Here is a 19,805-nt window from a genome sequence, read left to right as displayed (position 1 = left end):
GAAAATTTCATCTAACTTCCTCCTTAATAGATTAATTCAGTGAAATTTCTCTTTCCAAACTCATTAGGAGTAGAACCCAAACATGGATGCAGTTTTTAATCCAATGTTTTTACCACTGGTAAAAATCTGTGTTTATTCAGTAAACTCCTTCAGTGTTATATCTATAATTTTTCCTAAAAACAAGAAAATCACTCTCGTTAGCAGAGACTGTTACAAACATAATTTCAAGGACATGTTAACTTAGTGAAGGCAGCATATTCTTTGGTGCCTGACTTCGGTAATTGTAAGTCAATGCTTGTACTCAACTTCTGAAGAATTATATCTACTCACTAAAACACAACTAAATTGCAGGACTGATCTTAAAGTGATTTCTTGTTTCCTCTGATTTACTAAGTGTATTTAAAAGAGGGCAAAATGTATTTCATTTTGCCCTCTTTTTCTAATAAAGGCTAGTCTCCCCTGAATAAATTCCAATCAGTGTGTTTCTTCTATAATGAAGAAAAATGTGGCTCCTGAAGCAGGTATGAGGCAATTAAACAAATAACACCCTTGGAAAACATAAGAATAGTTAAGCGCAAAGATTTCTGTTGATACTTAAATGGAGCTATACAGCAAATACAGCACGATATTAATGTTGCAAAAATTTAAAAAATCGGGCCACTTAAGAACAGATCAGCAGAGTGCCAATAAACAAATTAGTACAAGAGCATAAAGTCCTATTGCATAGAGCATCACAAGCAAACAGAAGCTGCAGAACACCACAGCTCCTTAAATTCCAACCATTCTGAAGGGAAAGTATCGGCTATCATGTGGCACTAGTGGCCAGGCAGGTTTTAGTAGCAAATTAGAAACATGTTAAAAGTTCAGATTCTAGCAGCATATTATTAAAACATATGTAATAAAATTATTCCAAATGATTAATAGCTATGTTATGTAAATCACTCTGGTTAATTTTATCACTTTAAATTTATAACAGCTTTATTAAATATTCAAATCTATCTTCATTTCACAGGTAAGGAATACTTTAGACACGATAATCATGTTTTTTAAAAGCCAAAATTTAAACTTAATCTTTGTGTTTCCAAACTTTGGGCTCTTTTCATTATATCAACATAACGACAACCCTTGAAAACAGGACATCAAAGTGAATTTATCTTCTTTTATAGACCAGCAAATGGACTAGCCATGGATTATGAAAGGTTACTGAAAGAAGTTTCAGGGCCATGATTGGAATTTTAGACTCTTTGGAAAGGATAATTCCCTCCAGAAATGGTGCCGGAAAAACTAGATATCTACATGTAGTGAAAATGGGCCTTCTTTTAAGAATATACAGATAATTAAAGACCTCCACTTAATGCATGAAACTTTAAAACCCTTAGAATAAATTACTTAGGTATATATACACAAATGACTCAGGCAACCAAAACAAAAAATAAACAACTGAAACTACATCAAACTAAAGTTTTCTTCACAGTAAAAGAAACAGTCAAAAAAAGAAAGAAAGAAAGAAAAGGCATCCTAGGGATTAGGAAAATCACAAACAATGCAATATCACAAACACACACACATACAAATATCTAAAAATGAGTAAAGAATCTGAATAGAAATTTCTTCAAATGAAACATACAAATAATCTGTAGATACATGAAAAGATTCTCAACATCACTACTTATCAGAAAAATGCAAGTTAACTAGAAAAAATATGACGTCCTATCTATTAGGATGAATAATATAAAAAAGACAATAGATAAACATTGGTAATGATATGGAGAAAGTGAACCCTTGGATATTGTTGGTGAGAAGTGAATTGGTATAGCCATTCTGACTAAAAGTACAAAGGTTCTTCAGAAAAAAAATTAGAGCTACCACATGATTCAGCAATTCTCCTATTGGGTATATATCCGAATAAAATCAGCACCTCATAAATATCATTTTGAGCACCACTTTTTGAGGGAACTATCTTTTTCAAAGATTCTAAAATTGTGTGTATGTTTACTCTAGAGTAAATATAGGTATATATACATCATATATATGATGAAACAGAGGCTGCCTTAAAATTACACACACACACACACACACACACACACACACACACACAGGACACTGCCAGAGAATACTATGAAAAGAGAAATAAGCCAGTCAGAAAGAAAAATACTTGATGATCTCACTTGTATTTAGAATCTTTGTAACTAAGATCTACTACACAGAAATATAGACAGAGGCAAGAAGAAGGGGGATATAGGGAGATACGGGTTAAAAAGGTATAAAGTTTCAAATATGTAGAATTGATGTTTAGAGACATAAGGTCCAACATGAGGACTATAATACTATCTTGCATATAAAAAATATAGTAGTAGGACAACAGATTGTATGTGTTCATACTACAAAAAAATAGAAAAAATGGTAACTACATAAGTTGCAGGATGTGTTAATTTTCTTGAGTATAATAAACATTTCACTATGAATAAGAACACCCAAATATCATGTTACACACATTAAATATATACATTAAGACAAAGTCTTCTTTTCATATTTAAATTTGCCTCAAATATGAGATCAAAGAATAAAATAATAAATTGAATAATATAAAATATATGCTAAGAAAAGTCCCTTAAGTTAGATAGATCAGGCACCTGACCTGGAGCAGTTACTTAATCTCTCCTTATATCAGCTGATTTATCTGAAAAACATGTGATAATAATAGAACCTTCTTTCTAGGACTTTGTAAGGAAGAAACGATATATGTAAAGGTTTCTGGAAACAGTTTGGACATTAAGGAAGGTAGTGTGTAGGGGGAGGGATGGAGGCACAGAATGTCATCAAAACACAAGAGTGTTTTGGGTAACTGGAACAAAATGATCAAGAGAGGTAGTCACAACAGTGCCTTATGAAAGAAACAGCATTTATATATAATTTACCTACATACAAGTGGCATTGGCTGCCAAGAAAGAACTAATAAAAAAAGTCAGACAAGTCAGAGTATATGTGCTCCTTTTTCTAGTCTCCTCTACCCTACCTTTAACTCTGGCAGACCCAGAAAGAAGAGAGGAGGAGGAGATCCTGACCCATCCTCCCTCATACATCCCACAGCTGTGAACCAGGTTGGGATAAGGAGCAGAGAAGAGGTTGATGGATAAATCACACTGGGCTGATATCTTTAAGCTGTGGAATTCACTAAGACATTGTCATGACATGGGGGAGAGAAATCCGAATAATAGTTTTGCTGAATTTGGTCAGCTGAAATTCTAAGACCCTTGGAATAAATTCTGTACACTCTCATAGTCTCCAAGGTCCTTCATGACCTTTTTCTTTCTCACCTGTCTAGTCTTATATCCAGAAACTGTGTGCTTGTGTGTACAACGCACACACAGTCTCCTCTTCTCTTCCCTTCCCTTTCCTTCCCTTCCCTTCCCTTCCCTCCTCCTTCCTCCTCCTCCTCCTCCTCCTCCTCCTCCTCCTCCTCCTCCTCCTCCTCCTCCTCCTCCTCCTCCTCCTCCTCCTTCTTCTTCTTCTTCTTCTTCTTCTTCTTCTTCTTCTCCTTCTCCTCCTTCTCCCTCTCCCTCTCCCTCTCCCTCTCTCTCTCTCTCTCTCTCTCTCTCTCTCTCTCTCTCTCTCTCTCTATCTATCTATCTATCTATCTCTCTTCCCTGCAGCAACATTGATATAGTTGCAGGGCCTCACCTCTGAGATGTCACAGCCCATCTTCCTGTGCATACTCACTGATACCTGCTGGAGTCACATTTCTCTCTCAGCTCCCTACATTTACTCAATTTCTACTAAACACTGTGAATTAGGGCCATGACTGTACCCCTCAATGAGGCATCAGAAGAACCTAGCCAGCTGCTCGCAACACAGAAAATATACAGTAATTAGTCCATGAGTTAGCACATAAGTGGAGTCATCAGAAATAAGGTGTAATAACAGGGATTCTAAACACCACAGAACTTAATGGGACATACGGAGAAAGGCATCAGAAGAAGCAGATCGCAGAAAAGCTCTCAGATTTTGGCTATTACAAATTGTGCTGCTATGAACATAGGTATGCATATGTTGCTGTATTTCTCTGAATTCAACCCCTTTGGAAAGATACCCAGGAGTGGTATAGCTGGATCATATGGTGGATCTATTCCCACCTTTCTTAGGAATCTCCACCCAGATCTCCATAGTGTTTGAACTAGTTTGCATTCCCACCAACAGTATAAAAGAGTTCCTCTTTCCCCACATCCTCGCCAGCCCAGACCACCATCAACAGATGAATGGATAGCAAAACTGTTTCCTCTAATATGCCCAAACTAGGAAACACAAGGATACCAGTGGGATTCCAGATAATGGAGGAGATATACCAGCAAAGTTTGAATGGAAAGATAGGAGAGGAGGAAGGCTGATCTTGATTAATGAGGGTCTATAACTGAACATGTGTAAAATTAAGAATAAGACATGGTTAACCTAGACAACCATTGGTGGGAGGGGGGAAGGGAAAACAGGGGCGGGTGGGAGAGGGCACCAAATATAGTTTAAATGTATACTATTTATGTTCAATAAAAATTGTTAAAATAAATAAATAATTAATTAAAAATTTAAAAAAATTATAATGAGTGGGGCATAGTGGCACACACCTATAATCCCAGTACTTAGGCAGTTGAGACAGAAAAAAAAAAGAAAGGAAAAGCTCTCAGATGTCTTATGGCAGACACCCACCTGCATGTAATACCCTAATCCCTCCATCACAGGTATGAAATGCTGTGTGTGTGTATTTTTTCTGTGTGTGTGTGTGTGTGTGTGTGTGTGTGTTTTCATGTTGATTCTCTGTAACTGTTAACTAGTCACAGTCAATTTTTCCTCTGTATAATTCATTTTATAAAGAATGTGAACAGATGTCAAAAATGTCATGCAATAAGAATTTAAAATATTTACTAGGTTTTAAAATTTTATTTGGGCACATGTGATTAACTTTTTGGGAGGACAATTAATGCCCTCTATAATCTGACTCTGAATCCTTTTTCAGCCTTTTTTCCCACAAATCCTTAAGAGCATCTCAGGCTCCAGTTATCCTCATCTTTAACATTTCACCAAGCATATGTAGTGAACTTCTCCAGTTTGTGCTAAGACACTTTTCCATTATGAAGTTGGGCCATCTTTCTTTGTTCTCTTCAGTTTTTTTGTTTCCCTAGACATCTTTGCAAACTCTATTCTGCCCACATCTTATCAGCTACCATATTCACCCATAAAAAATCCAATAAAAGCATTATAACACTCTTTTAAATTTAATAATTTCCCTTAGCTGCCCCCACTGTATATACTGTGAGCTGCTTGAATGCACGTCCTGGTTAAACTTAGGTATTTCAGCTCCTAACACTGTGACAGACATTCTGTACTTAATAAATCTTGTTGAAATGGACAGACACAGTCTAGAAGAAGTTTAAGTCTTCAAAGAGCCCAGACCTCAGTAAAGAAGACATGTAAAGAATTTTATTATCCTATATGCAAAATCATAAAAAGCACAGAGACCTTGAAGTGAAACACAAGAAAAGGAAGGAATGACTGTCTGAAGTAACTTAAAAGATATTAGAGAAAATCAAATCTGAGGTTGGCCTTGAATACATCAGGCATAACAATGATGGGGAAAAACATGTGCAAGGCCAGAGAATTGTTAAATATAAACACTGGTTTGGAGAACAGTGAGAAGTTCAATATAATCTTTAGAAATAAAAGCCTTGCAGTGAGTTACAATGCTTTAGAACGGCTGCCCTCTATCTCGCCTCATTCCTCAACCATGATGCTTAAAAATGCCACCTCCATTCTTTCTCCACTTCCTCACCTCCCACACACCTCCACCCGCTGCAATCTGGTTGCTTTTACCACTGTCAGCACACACCTCCTTGTTCTTAATCTAATGACACATTTAAACATTTTTCTTGGCTTCACCATAATATAGGACATGACTATTTTCTCCCTACTTTTGCAAGGCACTCCTGTATTGACATTCCCCAAACCACATTCTCCTGGTGTTGTAGAAACCCTTGGGACCATTCTCACTATGAAATCAGAGATTTTTCTCTGCCTGTCAACTATCTATATGGAGTGACAGCTCCTGGAAAATGTAGGGGTGTCAAATCAATGGGTAAAACCTATTATTATTAGTCCAGTTCTGTGTGGATCTCCCAAAACAGACCCCTGATTTTCAGCCCATAAAAAGAACAAACAATATTTGCAATTTTCATTCTAAAAAAGCACTTCATGTTCACAAATCACATTTGTTTCTCACATATTTTATACAAGAGAATAGGGAGAGTCTTAGGGAGTGTCACTCTGTCCCTAGGAGACCAGGAGAACTATACCAAGTTTTTATAACCCTCTCCCCTCAAAAAGGAAGTAAACAGAGACAAAATACTTTTACTTGTCCTCTTTTCTGGAACTGTTTCCTCACTCACTGGGCAAGGATCTACTGTGGACAAAGCCTATGGGTCCATGAATTTCCAAATGAGTCATACAATCTTGTGTCTACAGAAGTCTATACTGGCAGAAGGCAGTGATACAGATATCTAGCTACTGTGTATCACTGCCTCTGAAGGGACAAAATAAGGTGGTCTCTGAATTTTGGTGTTAATGATCAAAATTAGGTCTAGCTCAGAGAAGGAAGTCACTCTTCATCTTGATAGACATCCATAATTTCTCTTCAATTTTTGCCATTTTTCAATCCTCTTTCTGTTCTCTAAGTATTAGGCATCCTAAAGTTTCTATAACATTATGAGGACCATTTTATTCCAATCTCTTTTCTTATACAATTTCATGTATGCCTGAAGTTTTGACTAACATCAGATGACTTGCAAACATTTCAACTCTAAGGCCCTCTTCTGAGTTCCAAACCTATGCCTGCTACCTAGACATTTCTAATTAGATGGACTTTAGATCAATACTTCCCAAAACCACAAATACCATTCCCTAAGCAGCAAAGCAAAAACAAACTTTTACTTCTGTGTTCTACTTAATAAATTGTACCACCACTAACCCAATCACTCAGGCATGCCTTTTGCATTTCTTGAACCCCTATATCCAAAAGTCACCAAGTCTTCTCAATTGAAACACATGGAGATCTTTCAAATTATTTCAGATGTTTTCATCTTCAGTACTACCCTGGAAAAGTCCACAATCATCTCTTACTTGAACTGTAACAGCTTTATAGCTAGTTTTTCCCTACTCTATCCTCAAATATACATTATTAGATTGCAGAAAATTGTCACATGCCCTATATTTTCTCCCTAATCTCCCACCAATGATAAGAGGTCTTTGCTGGTTTCAAAATAAATAGTTAAATTATTAAAATGCTAACTATTATGTCCCACAATTATGAATTGAGTCCGCAGAAATGATAAAAGGCCCATGAATCGACTAATTTAATACATACACCAATACAGAAGGGGATGAATCACATTTTAGGAACTTTTAAAAAAGCTTTTGGGAGTAGGTAAGAAATGTTTGCTGAGGGAATGAATATTCTCAAAATCTAATTCCTAGCCTTCTAAAATATCAGTATCCATCTTTATCAATTTCTCATTTCAAGGGGTTAATAAGCTGAGTGTGGTGACACACAGCTATAATCCCAGTACTTGGGAGGCTGAGACAGGAGGTTCATGAGTTCAAGCCAAGCCCCAGTAATATAGTGAGACTCTCAGCAAACTAGGAAGGCCCTGTTTCAACATAAAAAATAAAAAATAAAAAGAGCTTGGGGTGCACTCAGAGTAGAATACCCCTGGGTTCAACCTCCAGTACCAGTAAATAAATAAAGAGGGTAAACATTATTATTTTATTTTTTATCTACTGTGTTCACCATGTTTTTAGTAGGTTTACTTAGATAGCTACATTTATAAATGATGATCTCTGATAAAAGATAGATTCTAAGTCTAGCACTGATTTTTGACCACAAGTCAAGATATAATAACTCCAATCTTCTGGATAGTGTTACCTGCTGAACTACACAATATCCCAATGGTTTCTGAGGGTGGTACGAGATAATGCTTTCTGTGTTTTCACAGAGGGAGAAAAGCAGTAGCCAAGAAGATCAATATAAACAACAAGCCAAAGTCACATTTACCTGTTTTGTCATAGACTAAAGCTAATCCCTGGATCTGAAATCTCAACGTGACTTCACAGTTTCCACTACTTGAACTTTAACCCTAACACAGCAAGAGACAAACCTTTGGGCTGAAGCACAATAATTGATAGCTATACTGAATATGCCTGAAAAACATGCACATACAGTGAAAATGTTCACTAATACAAGAAAATGCATCCGATATAGAAACTTGGGAGGAAAGAAAAGAAACACACACATATGTGCGCACATGTGGACATGCACACACACACACATACACACACACACACACGCACACACTCACACACATAAGTGAGTTAGAAATTGCTCCAATGCACACACCCACTAACTTAGTCAGTTATCAGCTACTTATGCATTCCAAAGTTTAATACCTTCTTACTCATGAATTTTTAAATGTCAAAATAAAAGATTTTTAACTTAATTTTCGGCTTTGTAATTAGAATCTCTAATTATAATTTAGGTCTGCATCTTTCTTTTACATCACAGATTCTGTAATGATTAATGGTCTGTTAATGATTCTGAGGTGGCCATGTGTTTGTGTGTTAGTACATGCATATCGTATGTGTGGGTGTGTGTTTGTTCTTTTGCTTATTAATTCTTTTTGCTATGCTGCTTTTTCCTCTCAGGCTAATGTCACAAAAAATCCACATCACTGACCTGCACAGGAGAACTTAAGGGGTTAGGTTTTGCAACTGAGTATGCACATGGCATAGAAATGAGCATGCATCAGCTTAGCCACTGAAAGAGAAATTAAATTTATTCCTTACTCTCTCCTCATTAGCAAATTGTTTCTGTTAGACATAAATTATATGTCCCCATCTTCTCTTCTACTTGTAGGTAATAAAAGGTGTTCCTTCCCTTCCCCTCATGATCATAATTTTTTCCCATTTAGCAGGTCACAGGCAAATCTCTATACAAACCACATTCAAACTTCATTATTCATCTTATTTTCTAGCGAAAGTTGAAAGTTTTGTCATGGTAAAAACAAAATAATTTCTCTTTGTAAAATGTTTATTTTTGTTGTTGTTGTTGAGCTCCATCTTTCCTACTAGATTTACACTAAGAGTTTATGTGTCTGTGTTACATATGTAAACAGGTTATTCAATGTTAATTTCCCCCAGTTTCATCTTTCATATCAAACAGAGCCTGTTAAGTGTTCAAGCTATCTCCCGATCCTTGCTTTCCATCCTACTCTGCCCATTATTCTGTATATCCGTGATCACTGATTTGCCTCTCAACTCGAGATCCACATTCCTTTCTCTTTTGTGGTATAATAGATGGACTCTGACCATGGTGCTCCTTTGCTAGCTCATGCAATGTGTTAGGTTTTATCCATAGAGGCTTCTGGAGCACCAAAGCCACAGCAAGAGAAGGGAGCATTTTATTTTTTAATTCTTATCTTTTAGATGAGGAACACTGACTTTCTTTAACCCAGCTGTAAAGGACTGGCACAATATGAGTTTCTAGAAACTCAGGCAGGGTATCCTAGAAACCAGCTTTGGCATGTGTCCTCACCACCAGCAGCCACCATGTAGCTGTAGCTGCCACACCTTCTCCACCAAAGTCTCAATTCCCTGGCCTTGGAGGAATAAGTAACCTTCTCTTCTTTTCTGTCCTTAGTCCCTCACTGGTTCGTGAAGATGTTACACCATGAGAAGTAGATTATACTTCTGCATATTGCAATTCCATATTGTTTCTTTTTGAGTTTTATTTTATATATTTCACTATTAAATTACCTATTGCTAGTTAAAAGTTTTTAATTTTTTTATTGGTGCTTTGTAGTCATACATCTTCATGGAGTTCAAGATAACGTGCACACATCACCCAATTAGCCCTTACCCAATTCCCACCCCATTTCTCCCCCTTCCCTCCTTCTCATGTTTGGCTTAGCGGTTGACTTTGATATGTTTGTGAATGTGCATCATGTGCATTAGAGAATTTCCCTCTTCTCTCCTCCCATCCTCAGTTAGGTTGCCCTATTTGCTCATTTATAGTTTCTCCTTCATCTAGAGCTTGTCCTATGACCCATTTTCTCCCAAGCTTTGCATATTAGGGAGAACATTTGATTTCTTATTTTTTGTGACTGACTAATCTCACTTGGCATAATGTTCTCCAGTTCTGTCCATTTCCCTGTAAGTGACACAATTGTGTTTTTCTTTATGGTTGAGTAAAATTCCATTGTGTACATATCCCATAGATTTGTAAATGTCATCTGTTAATGGACATCTTGGCTGGTTCCATAGTTTGGCAATTGTGAATTGTGTGGCTATGAACATAGATATGCATGCATTAGTTTTGTACTTTGGTTTCCATTTTTTTGGGTATTGGTAAGTTCATTCCCATTCTTCTGAGGATCCTCAATATTGTTTTCCAAAATGGTTGCACTAATTTGCAATCCTACCAACATTGTATTAGAGTTTTCACTTATCCACATCCTTACCAGCATTTGTTGTTGTGTTTTCAATGGTTGCCATACTAGCTGGAGTTAGGCAAAATATCAGGATAGCTTTGATTTGCATCTCTCTGATTACTAATTATGTTGAGTATTTTTTCAAGCATTTATGGCCATCTGAATTTCTTCTTTCATGAAGTATATATTTAGTTCATTTATCCATATTTTGATTGGGTTACTGTATTCTTAGTGATGAGTTTCTTGAGTTCTCTGTATATTGTAGATATTAGTCCTCTATTGGAGGAGTAGGTGGCAAAAAATTTTCTTCCATTCTGTTTGCTCTCTGTTGAGGTTCTTGATAGTTCCCTTTGCTGTACAGAAGCTCTTTAATACAAGCCATGTATTGATTCACTTTTTAGTTTCTTGTGCCTTTGGGATCTTGTTGAGAAAGCTTTTGTCTGTACCTATGTGTTGCAGTGTTGGACCTATGCTCTCTTTAAGGAGCCTCAAGGTCTCTGGTCTAATTTTTAAGTCTTTCATCCATCTTGAATAGACTCTTGTGCAGGGTAAGAAAGTGTAGTTTATTTCTATTTTCTGCATATGGTAAACTAGTTTAGCCAAAACCAAAGTCAATTCAACTGATACGTAGTTGGGAATTTGAGCACATTTTGTTTCCACTTCTTTGTGGTGGCAACCCAAATTAAGAAAGTATATCTGGAGTCTGATAAACATTTTAATTAGTCCATATTAACTAAACACAGTGGTGAGATTTATTGCATACACAGACAAACATACTCTGATCAAGTTCGTGGGTTCAATTAATTGCCAACCCCTTTGGAAAGATACCCAGGAGTGGTAGAGATGGATCATATGGTGAATCTATTCCCAATTTTCTTAGGAATCTCCACACAGATCTCCATAGTGGCTGAACTAGTTTGCACACCCACCAACAGTGTAAAAGAGTTCCTCTTTCCCCACATCCTCGCCAGCATTTATTGTTATTTGATTTCTTTATGCGTGCCACTCTGACTGGGGTTAGATGGAATCTCAGTGTAGTTTTGATGTAGAACATCTTTTCATGTATCTATTGGCCCTTTGTATATCTTTTTTTGTGAAATGTCTATTCAGTTTATTTGCCCATTTCTTTACTGGGTTGTTTGTTTTGCTAGTGAAGAGTCTTTTGAGCTCTTTGAATATTCTGGATATTAGCCCCCTATCAGAGTGGTGGCTGGTAAAGATCTTTTCCCATTCTGTAGGCTTCCTCTTTACGTTATTGATAGTTTCCTTTGATGAGAAGAAATTTTTTAGTTTGATGCTATGCCACTTGTTAATTCTTGCTTTAATTTCCTGAGCTTTGGAGGTTTTGTTGAGAAAGTTACTGCCTGTGCCAATATGTTGTAGTGTTGAGTCTATGCTCTCCTCTAATAACTTCATAGTCTCAGGTCTAATTTCTAAGTCTTTGGTCAATCTCGAGTTGGTTCCTGTGCATGGTAGGGGTTTAGTTCCATCTTTATACAAACAGATAGCCAGTTCTCCCAGCACCATTTGTTGAAAAGGCTGTCTTTTCTCCAGCGTCCCTCTGTCAAATTTTAATTGACTAAAGATGTGTGGATTTGTTTCTGTATCTTCTATTCTAATCCACTGGTCAGTATATCTGTTATTATGCCAGTACCATGCTGTTTTTACTACTATTGCTCTATAGTATAATTTAAAGTCTGGGATTGTGCATGTTTCTTACTGCTGAGAATGGCTTTGGCTATTCTGGGTCTTTTCTTTCTCCATATAAAGTTCATGATTGATTTTTCTAGGTCTGTGAAGAATGTCACTGGTATTTTAATGGGAATTGCATTGAATCTATAGATCACTTTTGGCAGAATGGCCATTCTGATGATCTTTATTCTGCCTATCCATGAGCACAGGAGATCTTTCCATCTTCCAAGGTCTTCTTCCATTCTTTCTTTAATGTTCATAGCAGCACAATTCGTAATAGCCAAAATATGGAACCAACCCAGGTCTCCATCAACAGATGAATGGATAGCAAAACTTTGGGAAATACACACAATGGAATTCTATTCAGCCATAAAGAAGAACAAAATCATGTCATTTGCAAGAATATGGAAAGTCCTGGAGAGCATTATGTTAAGTGAGATCAGCCAAGCACAGAAGGAGAAGGTACATATGTTTTCTGTAATATTCCCAAATTAGGGAACATAGAGGATACCAGTGGGACTCCAGATAATGGAGGGGAAACACCAGTAAAGTTTGAATGGAAAGATAGGCGAAGAGGAAGGCAGAACTTGATTAATAAAGGTCTACATCCGAATATGTATAAAATTATGAATATGGCATGGTTACCCTGGACAATCATGGGTGGGAGGGGGTAAGGAAAAATGGGGGCGTGGGAAGAGGGCACCAAGTATAGTTTAAATGTATACCATTTATGTTCAATAAAAATTTTGTATTAAAAATAATAAAATAAAAAATAAATAAAAAATAAATATATACCATTTTCAATATGATCCACATATAAATAAAATAAAAAATAAAGAATACATTTATTTAAATAGAAAAAATAAAAACTTAAAATCAGGCAGGTTTCATCCAGAGCAAGTGGCAGAATCAATCTTACAACACACTATTGAACACAATATTATTTTCATAAAAAAAAATTCTATCAGAGCACTATAGTTAGCAGTAGAAGTGGAAAACTAATTGTTAAAATTTCCATGAGATAAGTATTTTCTTTGTATAACCTTAGTTCACTTGTTTCTAACATACCAGACCAAATTTCTCTCTCTTATCCATCTCATTTTAAAGGAAAACTAAACAAACATCAGTTCCACAGAATTTAAGAATGAACATCTAGTTCTCTTCAGATTAATTTACATCTGCCTGCTATATATGCACATTGCAGGACAGGGACTCACCTTGCTCAGTGCCCATTGGAATTTCTCCATGTGTATCACTGACCATGACAACATTAGTATTTGCATATACAACTGTGCTGACTTACAGAAGTCCAAACAGGTGCCTTAATTAATACCAGAAAATTGCTCTAAGTAACTGATTGTTTTTATTTAGACTTTATTTACCACAATATAGTTTGAAGACAAATTTTGAAAATAATATAAAAAATGAAGGACTATGAACACTCAAGCTGGTACTATGTCAGTACAAACAGGTTATTATCATTTTCAACTCTTTAACTGTGTTTCTGGGTAGACTAAATAGATGAGTGAGATAAAAAATTTGGTAGCAGTACAATTAGCTTCTTTATTATAAAGTACTCCCACTTCTCATTTTATAAAGAAAAAATAATGAATAAAAAACTCACCATATCTGTGTCTGAGACAGGGCCAAAACTTGTCACGTAGATGTTAGTGAAGACTTCAGTAATACTGTCTAATACGAGAAAAAGAGATTGAATATAGATTTTATATAGTGAGAGCCATGTCAGAGAGGCGTTGGGCACATTGTATGTTTAGAAAGATAGGTCATAAACTCAAGATCACTGCTTTTAATTTTTCAACTTTCACAACCAAAGGCTATCCTATAAGTTTTCTGACATTCTTACTTAAAATCATATATCTTATTAGAACTTTCTTCTGAAAGCTATATTGCTTAGTATAGTTTCTTAGAAACTATCTTAAGTAAATTATTTAAAATAGATTTACTAGTAGCATTAGCAAAAAGAATAGTCAGTATTTAATAAAGTATAAAATTTGATGTTTAAATTAAATGTCTAAGAGATCATTTTATGACGGTAGAATTTATAGTCTGTAAATCAGTGTATCGTCTCCACAAAACACAAAACAAATTGCTAAACACTATAACGATAATTCATATCATAACATTCCTTATTAGTTACTAATGCAAAAAATAAAAGCCTGTAAGTTCCATTAATCTCAATGGCTTACTTCCAAACAAGCCTTTACGTGTATTTAAAACTGCCTGAAATGCGGATTGAATTGGATTGGATTCTAAAATTATGTCACTTATTAACTGCAACATGATTAACTGAATTGCTCTATTAACCAGGTTATTTAGATCTCTGGTTTTAAATAAAGACAAATGATGATAGGGAAATGTAAAGAATAGACTTTAAAACAAAATATTTTTAATGTTCTTGTAGGGAAAATATATCATTCATTTCTAGCACCATGATGAGCTCAATGGGAAGACAAAATAATCTCAGTAACACTGAAAGCCTCTCAGCACCTAGGGGAACTCTATTTCAAAACAACACAATAAATAAATAAAAAGGTCGATGGGGTGTACCTCAGACCTAGAATTCTTCTGGGCTTAATCCCCAGTATCCACTTTCACATACATAAGTTCACTATAGGATATTGAAAACACTAAAGCAAGCACTAAACACAAAATGAAATAAAATAAAGATTTAAAAAAAACTTTGCTTACTTCATACGAGGTATTCATCAAGGGAACTGAAATATAATATTCTGCACAACAAACCTCTGCAATAGATTCTGTTATCATCCCTATTCATGCACACAATGAAGAGCAGAGATGCAAGCAAATATACCCAATGACCCATAGCTTAGTAGAGTGTACAGAGCCAGGTTTTAGAACCCAAGCAATCTGCTTCTCAGTCCTCAGGCTAAACAAACCCATTGTTCCACTGTCAGTGATAAACTTGAAATTAAAAGTAGCTTTCTATTAGCAACATATTTCTACTCAGCACTATACCCTGTGCCAAACGCATAGATATAGTATATCAATTGTATATGTTCATTTAACTTCACTCTAAGTTCTACATCATGCTTAAAACTGTGTTCATGAAGTTGTCTCAGAAGCCTTTTGGAACATATATTTATTTATAAAGTTATTTTCCTCTGTCGTCAAACACCTACACAGGGCCAGCCCCATTCAGATTTTTCATTTTCTTCTACTTTTATTGGTTCATTATACTATTTCATTAAAATGTAGTTCACAGTCATAGTGACATACAGGTACCCAGCTCCGGCACCACTCCTTCCCTCCCCATACAAGATACTGATATTGGCATTGGTATTCTCACTTATGCATACAATTCCAATGACTCCTTCATTAATTCTCGCTCACCCCTACCAACCTCCCCTACTTTACCCACTCCACGGGTGTTTCTTCTCCATTATCTAAGGTCCCTCTGGTATCTCAATTACTGCCTAGCTTCCACAAATAAAAGAAAACACAGGACCTTTTACTATCTGAAACTTAATATATTATTTTCCAGTTCCATCCATTTTTCTACAAATTTTATTTTCTACATAATACAAATTTTCTACATAATTTTATTCTTTTGTGTTTATTTATTTTTGGTGGTACTGGGGTTCCTGGAAACCCTCTACCTCTGGGCTATACTCCCTGACCTATTTTTATACTTTTTATTTGGAAAAGGGTCTCTTAAACCAGCATGGCTGGCTCTGAACCTTCACAATCATCCTGTCTCTGCCTCCCAAGCTCAGGGATTACAAGTGTGCGCCACCATGCCAGGCATATTCTTCTTTTTTTTTTTTTGGTGGTACTGGGGTTCCTGGAAGCCCTTCTACCTCCGGGCTACACTCCCAGACCTATTTTTTATACTTTTTTATTTGGAAACAGGGTCTCATAAGCCAGCGCGTGCTGCTGGCTTCGAACCTGCGCGATCCTCCTGTCTCTGCCTCCCAAGCGCGGGGATTACAAGCGTGTGCCACCACGCCCGGCAGCATATTCTTCTTTACTACCAAGTTGTATCTCACTGTGAATATAACTCAGAATATTGTCACTATTTTAAACAAAGGTCCTGTTTTGTGTTGGTTTGTTTTAGTTTGGTTTGGTTTTTTACCTGGGCCTTACAGATATATTGCTTATCCTAGACCTCACTAAGTAGTAGCATAGGCTGTCCACAATCGGTGATCCTCCTGTCTCAGCCTCTCAACTGCTGGGATTACAAGCACATGCCACCAAACCTGACTTATAAAATCCTTTTCAAAGCTAGAACAGATATTAATTTCAACTAAGATTTCTTATTTTATAAGATTCACTTACGAGAGTTTTTGTTTTTGTTGTTTGTTTGTTTGTTTGTTGATACTGGGGTTCCTAGAAGCCCTTCTACCTCCGATCTACACTCCCAGACCTATTTTCTACTTTTTTATTTTTGGAAACAGGGTCTCTTAAGCCAGCATGGCTGGCTTCGAACCTATGCAATCCTCCTGTCTCCACCTCCCAAGCACGGGGATTACAAGCATGTGCCACCATGCACAGTTTACAGGAGATTTTTGAGGATAAAAATTTGTGAGACAAAATCTCTGCCTATAAAACATTTATAACATAGTAGAGAAGATCTTTAAAAAATAAATTACAATAAATGTTATTACTGAGAAGATATAAGTATAAAGATATTCAAAGAAGCCACTTGAAGAAATATATCTAGGTAACTTTTGCTCTTTTGTAATTTTTAGGGGTGATAAGTAATCTCTGTACCAATAAAGTACAGGGAGAACATCCTAGCTAGCATAGCCTGTATGTGCAAAGTCAAACCACAGGAATAAGTAAGTTATGTTCATGAACATAGTATGTGCAGAAGTGTGAAGTATCAGATTGAGAAGAAAGGTAGAAGTTGTATAAGAAAAGACTCTGTGCCACAATAATGAGATTATTGTCACTATCTTCATAACAGCATGAATTATTTGGAGGGCTTTGAACTGGATAATAGTATAGCCAAATCTATGTTATTAGAAATGCTATAGTATATGTGTTTCCTCTCTAGCTTCTGGAAGCTTTCTCCAGAAGCTAGGAAGAAAAAGAGTAATAAGAGGAACTCTAGAAGAAGAAATAAAAACCATAGACGAACAAATGAGTCCTAACTGGGAGTGAATGAAGGGTGGAAGAGCAAAATTCTCTAATGGACATGATGTGCACTCACAAAATATCAAAGTCAATCACTAAGCCAAACATGAGAAGGAGGAAGGAGGAGGGAATGGGGTGGGAACTGGGGAAGGGCTAATTGGGTGATGTGTACATATGTCTTTACCTTCTTGTACTCTATTAGTTGTAGGACTACAATGCACCAATAAAAAAAATAAAAAAAGAAATGCTATATTATAACATTGAGAACGCTAAATTAAAGATAGCTGAGTACAGTGTATTCAGTATGGCAGGTAGTGCAATAATCAAGGTGAAAAACAAAGTTTGAAAATAGAAAAGGACAGAATCAAGGGGAAAGCTTTCTTGTCTTTTACTTCTTTATGTTTAAAGAAGACTTTTAGCTGAGCATGGTGACACACGCTTGTAATACCCACACTTGGGATGCTGAGACAGGAGGATCGCACAGGTTCGAAGCCAGCATCAGCTACTTAGTGAGGCTCTCAGCAACTTAGTGAGACCCTGTTTCCAAATAAAATATAAAATAGGTCTGGGAGTATAGCCTGGAGGCAAAAATCCTCTGGGTTCCACCCCAGTACCACCAAAAAAATAAAAAATAAATAAAATTTTAAAATAGACTTTTATTAAGCGCAAACAACTTTTAATTCATTATTAATACAAATAGGAAAATGTCTTTTAATGAATACGATATAGCAAATATCTGAAAGATTTTCCTCATACTGACTCAATAAAAATAACCAATTTTAAAGAATTACAAAATAAATTTTTTCTAAGGTGCTGATATGGGCCCTTTTGTTTGACTATTAGAGAATCTGTAGGAGCTGTAACGAAACAATTTCAGTAGAACCATGCAGGTATAAAACAAATGAGAGAGGATTAAGAAGTAAATGTAAAATGAAGACAAGAAGAGAGAAATTTGGAAAACACTCTTTCTAAAAGCCTGTCACAAGCCGGGCGTGGTGGCGCACACTTGTGATCCCAGCATTTGTGAGGCTGAGACCTGAGAATCACGGTTCACAGACAGCCTCCGCTAATTAGTGAGGCCCTCCACAACTTAGTGAGAGCCTGTTTCAAAATAAAGAATAAAAAATAGGGCAGGGGTTGTAGCTCGGAGGTAGAATACCCCTGGGTTCCATCTGCAGACCCACCAAAAAAAAAAAAAGCCTATTACAAACGATTTTCAGTGAAATTATGAATAGTTGAGTTGTACTGGGTAGTTTAATATAAAATAGCAATTGAGTTTTCCCAGCAAAATTTCCTAAACATCTGTCAAGAATGAAATCATATCTTTTACATATGATTGATGGAAATTCGATACTGACTCTTTGTACTGTTTCATTTATTTTCTCTACACATCACATATGTACACACTTTAGATTTGTTATTCCAGATAGATGAAATAGTATATACAAGGATAGAACGGGTGTCACAAGAATATTTTAGAGAATGTTCGCCTGCATCAAATAAAATTGTAGAATAGATTAATTGGTCTATTATTTGATTTATTTAGTAGCTCTGCTACTCTAGAACTTAAAATACTTTCTATAAAAAATTTTATCTCCCCCTGCAATGATATGGAATCAAGAACTATAACTTGAACCATATGCAGTTGAACCAAAGGAATTTCTAATTACACAATCATCTGAATATTAAAATAAAAACTTCTTTATCCTATACATAAGTCAGTGAGTTAATCATTCTGAAATAATTAAGATAAATTGTAGTGAAAAAAGGCATCATCATTATCATCATTATTATCATCATTAATATTAGTATTTGGTGCTGGGGATTGAACCCGGGATTCTTTTACCTCCAAGCTAACCATTTTTACTTTTTTATTTGAAACAGGATCTCACTAAGTTGCTTTTAGTGTCCCTAAATTTCTCAGGTTGGCTTCAAACCTGTGATCTCCTGAGTCTCAGCCTCCTAATGTAAAATACCATGAATGGATGTTGAGGCTATTATTTTCTATGACTAATCTTTCCCAGCCTTGTCTTTGATCTTTTGGTCTTCTTAGTATCCTTGAGTTTTTTTTTAGAAATTTCACACATTCGTATTTGATAAAATGACACATTAGGTTTCAAATGACACATTCATTTTTCCCATTAGTTTAAATGCATAAAAACATTCTTTGCTGAATGCTACATAAAGAAGATAATATAATCAGTGGTTGTAACAAAACTAATAGACAAAAATATGCAACTTTCAGTAAGCAATTTGGTAGATATCAAGTTCCATAAATTGGGAAATAAATTATAGAAAAATTGTGGAATCTATGAAATAGTTTGTCTATCCATTAGCATTACTTTATTTTTGTGATACTGGTGATGGAATCCAGGGGCATTCTCCTTCGAGCCATACCCCCAGCCCTATTTTTTATTCTTTATTTCAAAACAGGGAGTTGCAGAGGGTCTCACTTAGTAGTTGAGGCTGTTT

The 19,805-nt window shown here is 35.9% G+C and overlaps 1 protein-coding gene across 2 annotated transcripts in view; it reads right to left on the bottom strand.

Annotated features, from left to right (window-relative positions):
- GABRA2 (gamma-aminobutyric acid type A receptor subunit alpha2) overlaps nt 1-19,805 on the bottom strand; it is a gene marked incomplete at both ends in the record, with an annotated part of 129,625 nt that overhangs the window by 55,279 nt on the left and 54,541 nt on the right. For both annotated transcript variants that reach the window (XM_080697583.1, XM_080697582.1), the window contains one exon: nt 13,840-13,907. In XM_080697583.1, coding sequence (XP_080553709.1) covers nt 13,840-13,907 — 68 coding nt within the window. The remainder of the gene's footprint in view (nt 1-13,839; nt 13,908-19,805) is intronic.

Source organism: Muscardinus avellanarius, assembly GCF_963383645.1.
Source record: "Muscardinus avellanarius genome assembly, chromosome: 6".
Lineage (NCBI taxonomy): Eukaryota > Metazoa > Chordata > Mammalia > Rodentia > Gliridae > Muscardinus > Muscardinus avellanarius.
The sequence above is the reverse complement of the archived record's forward strand: the minus strand, read 5'-3'. Positions and strand labels throughout refer to the sequence as shown.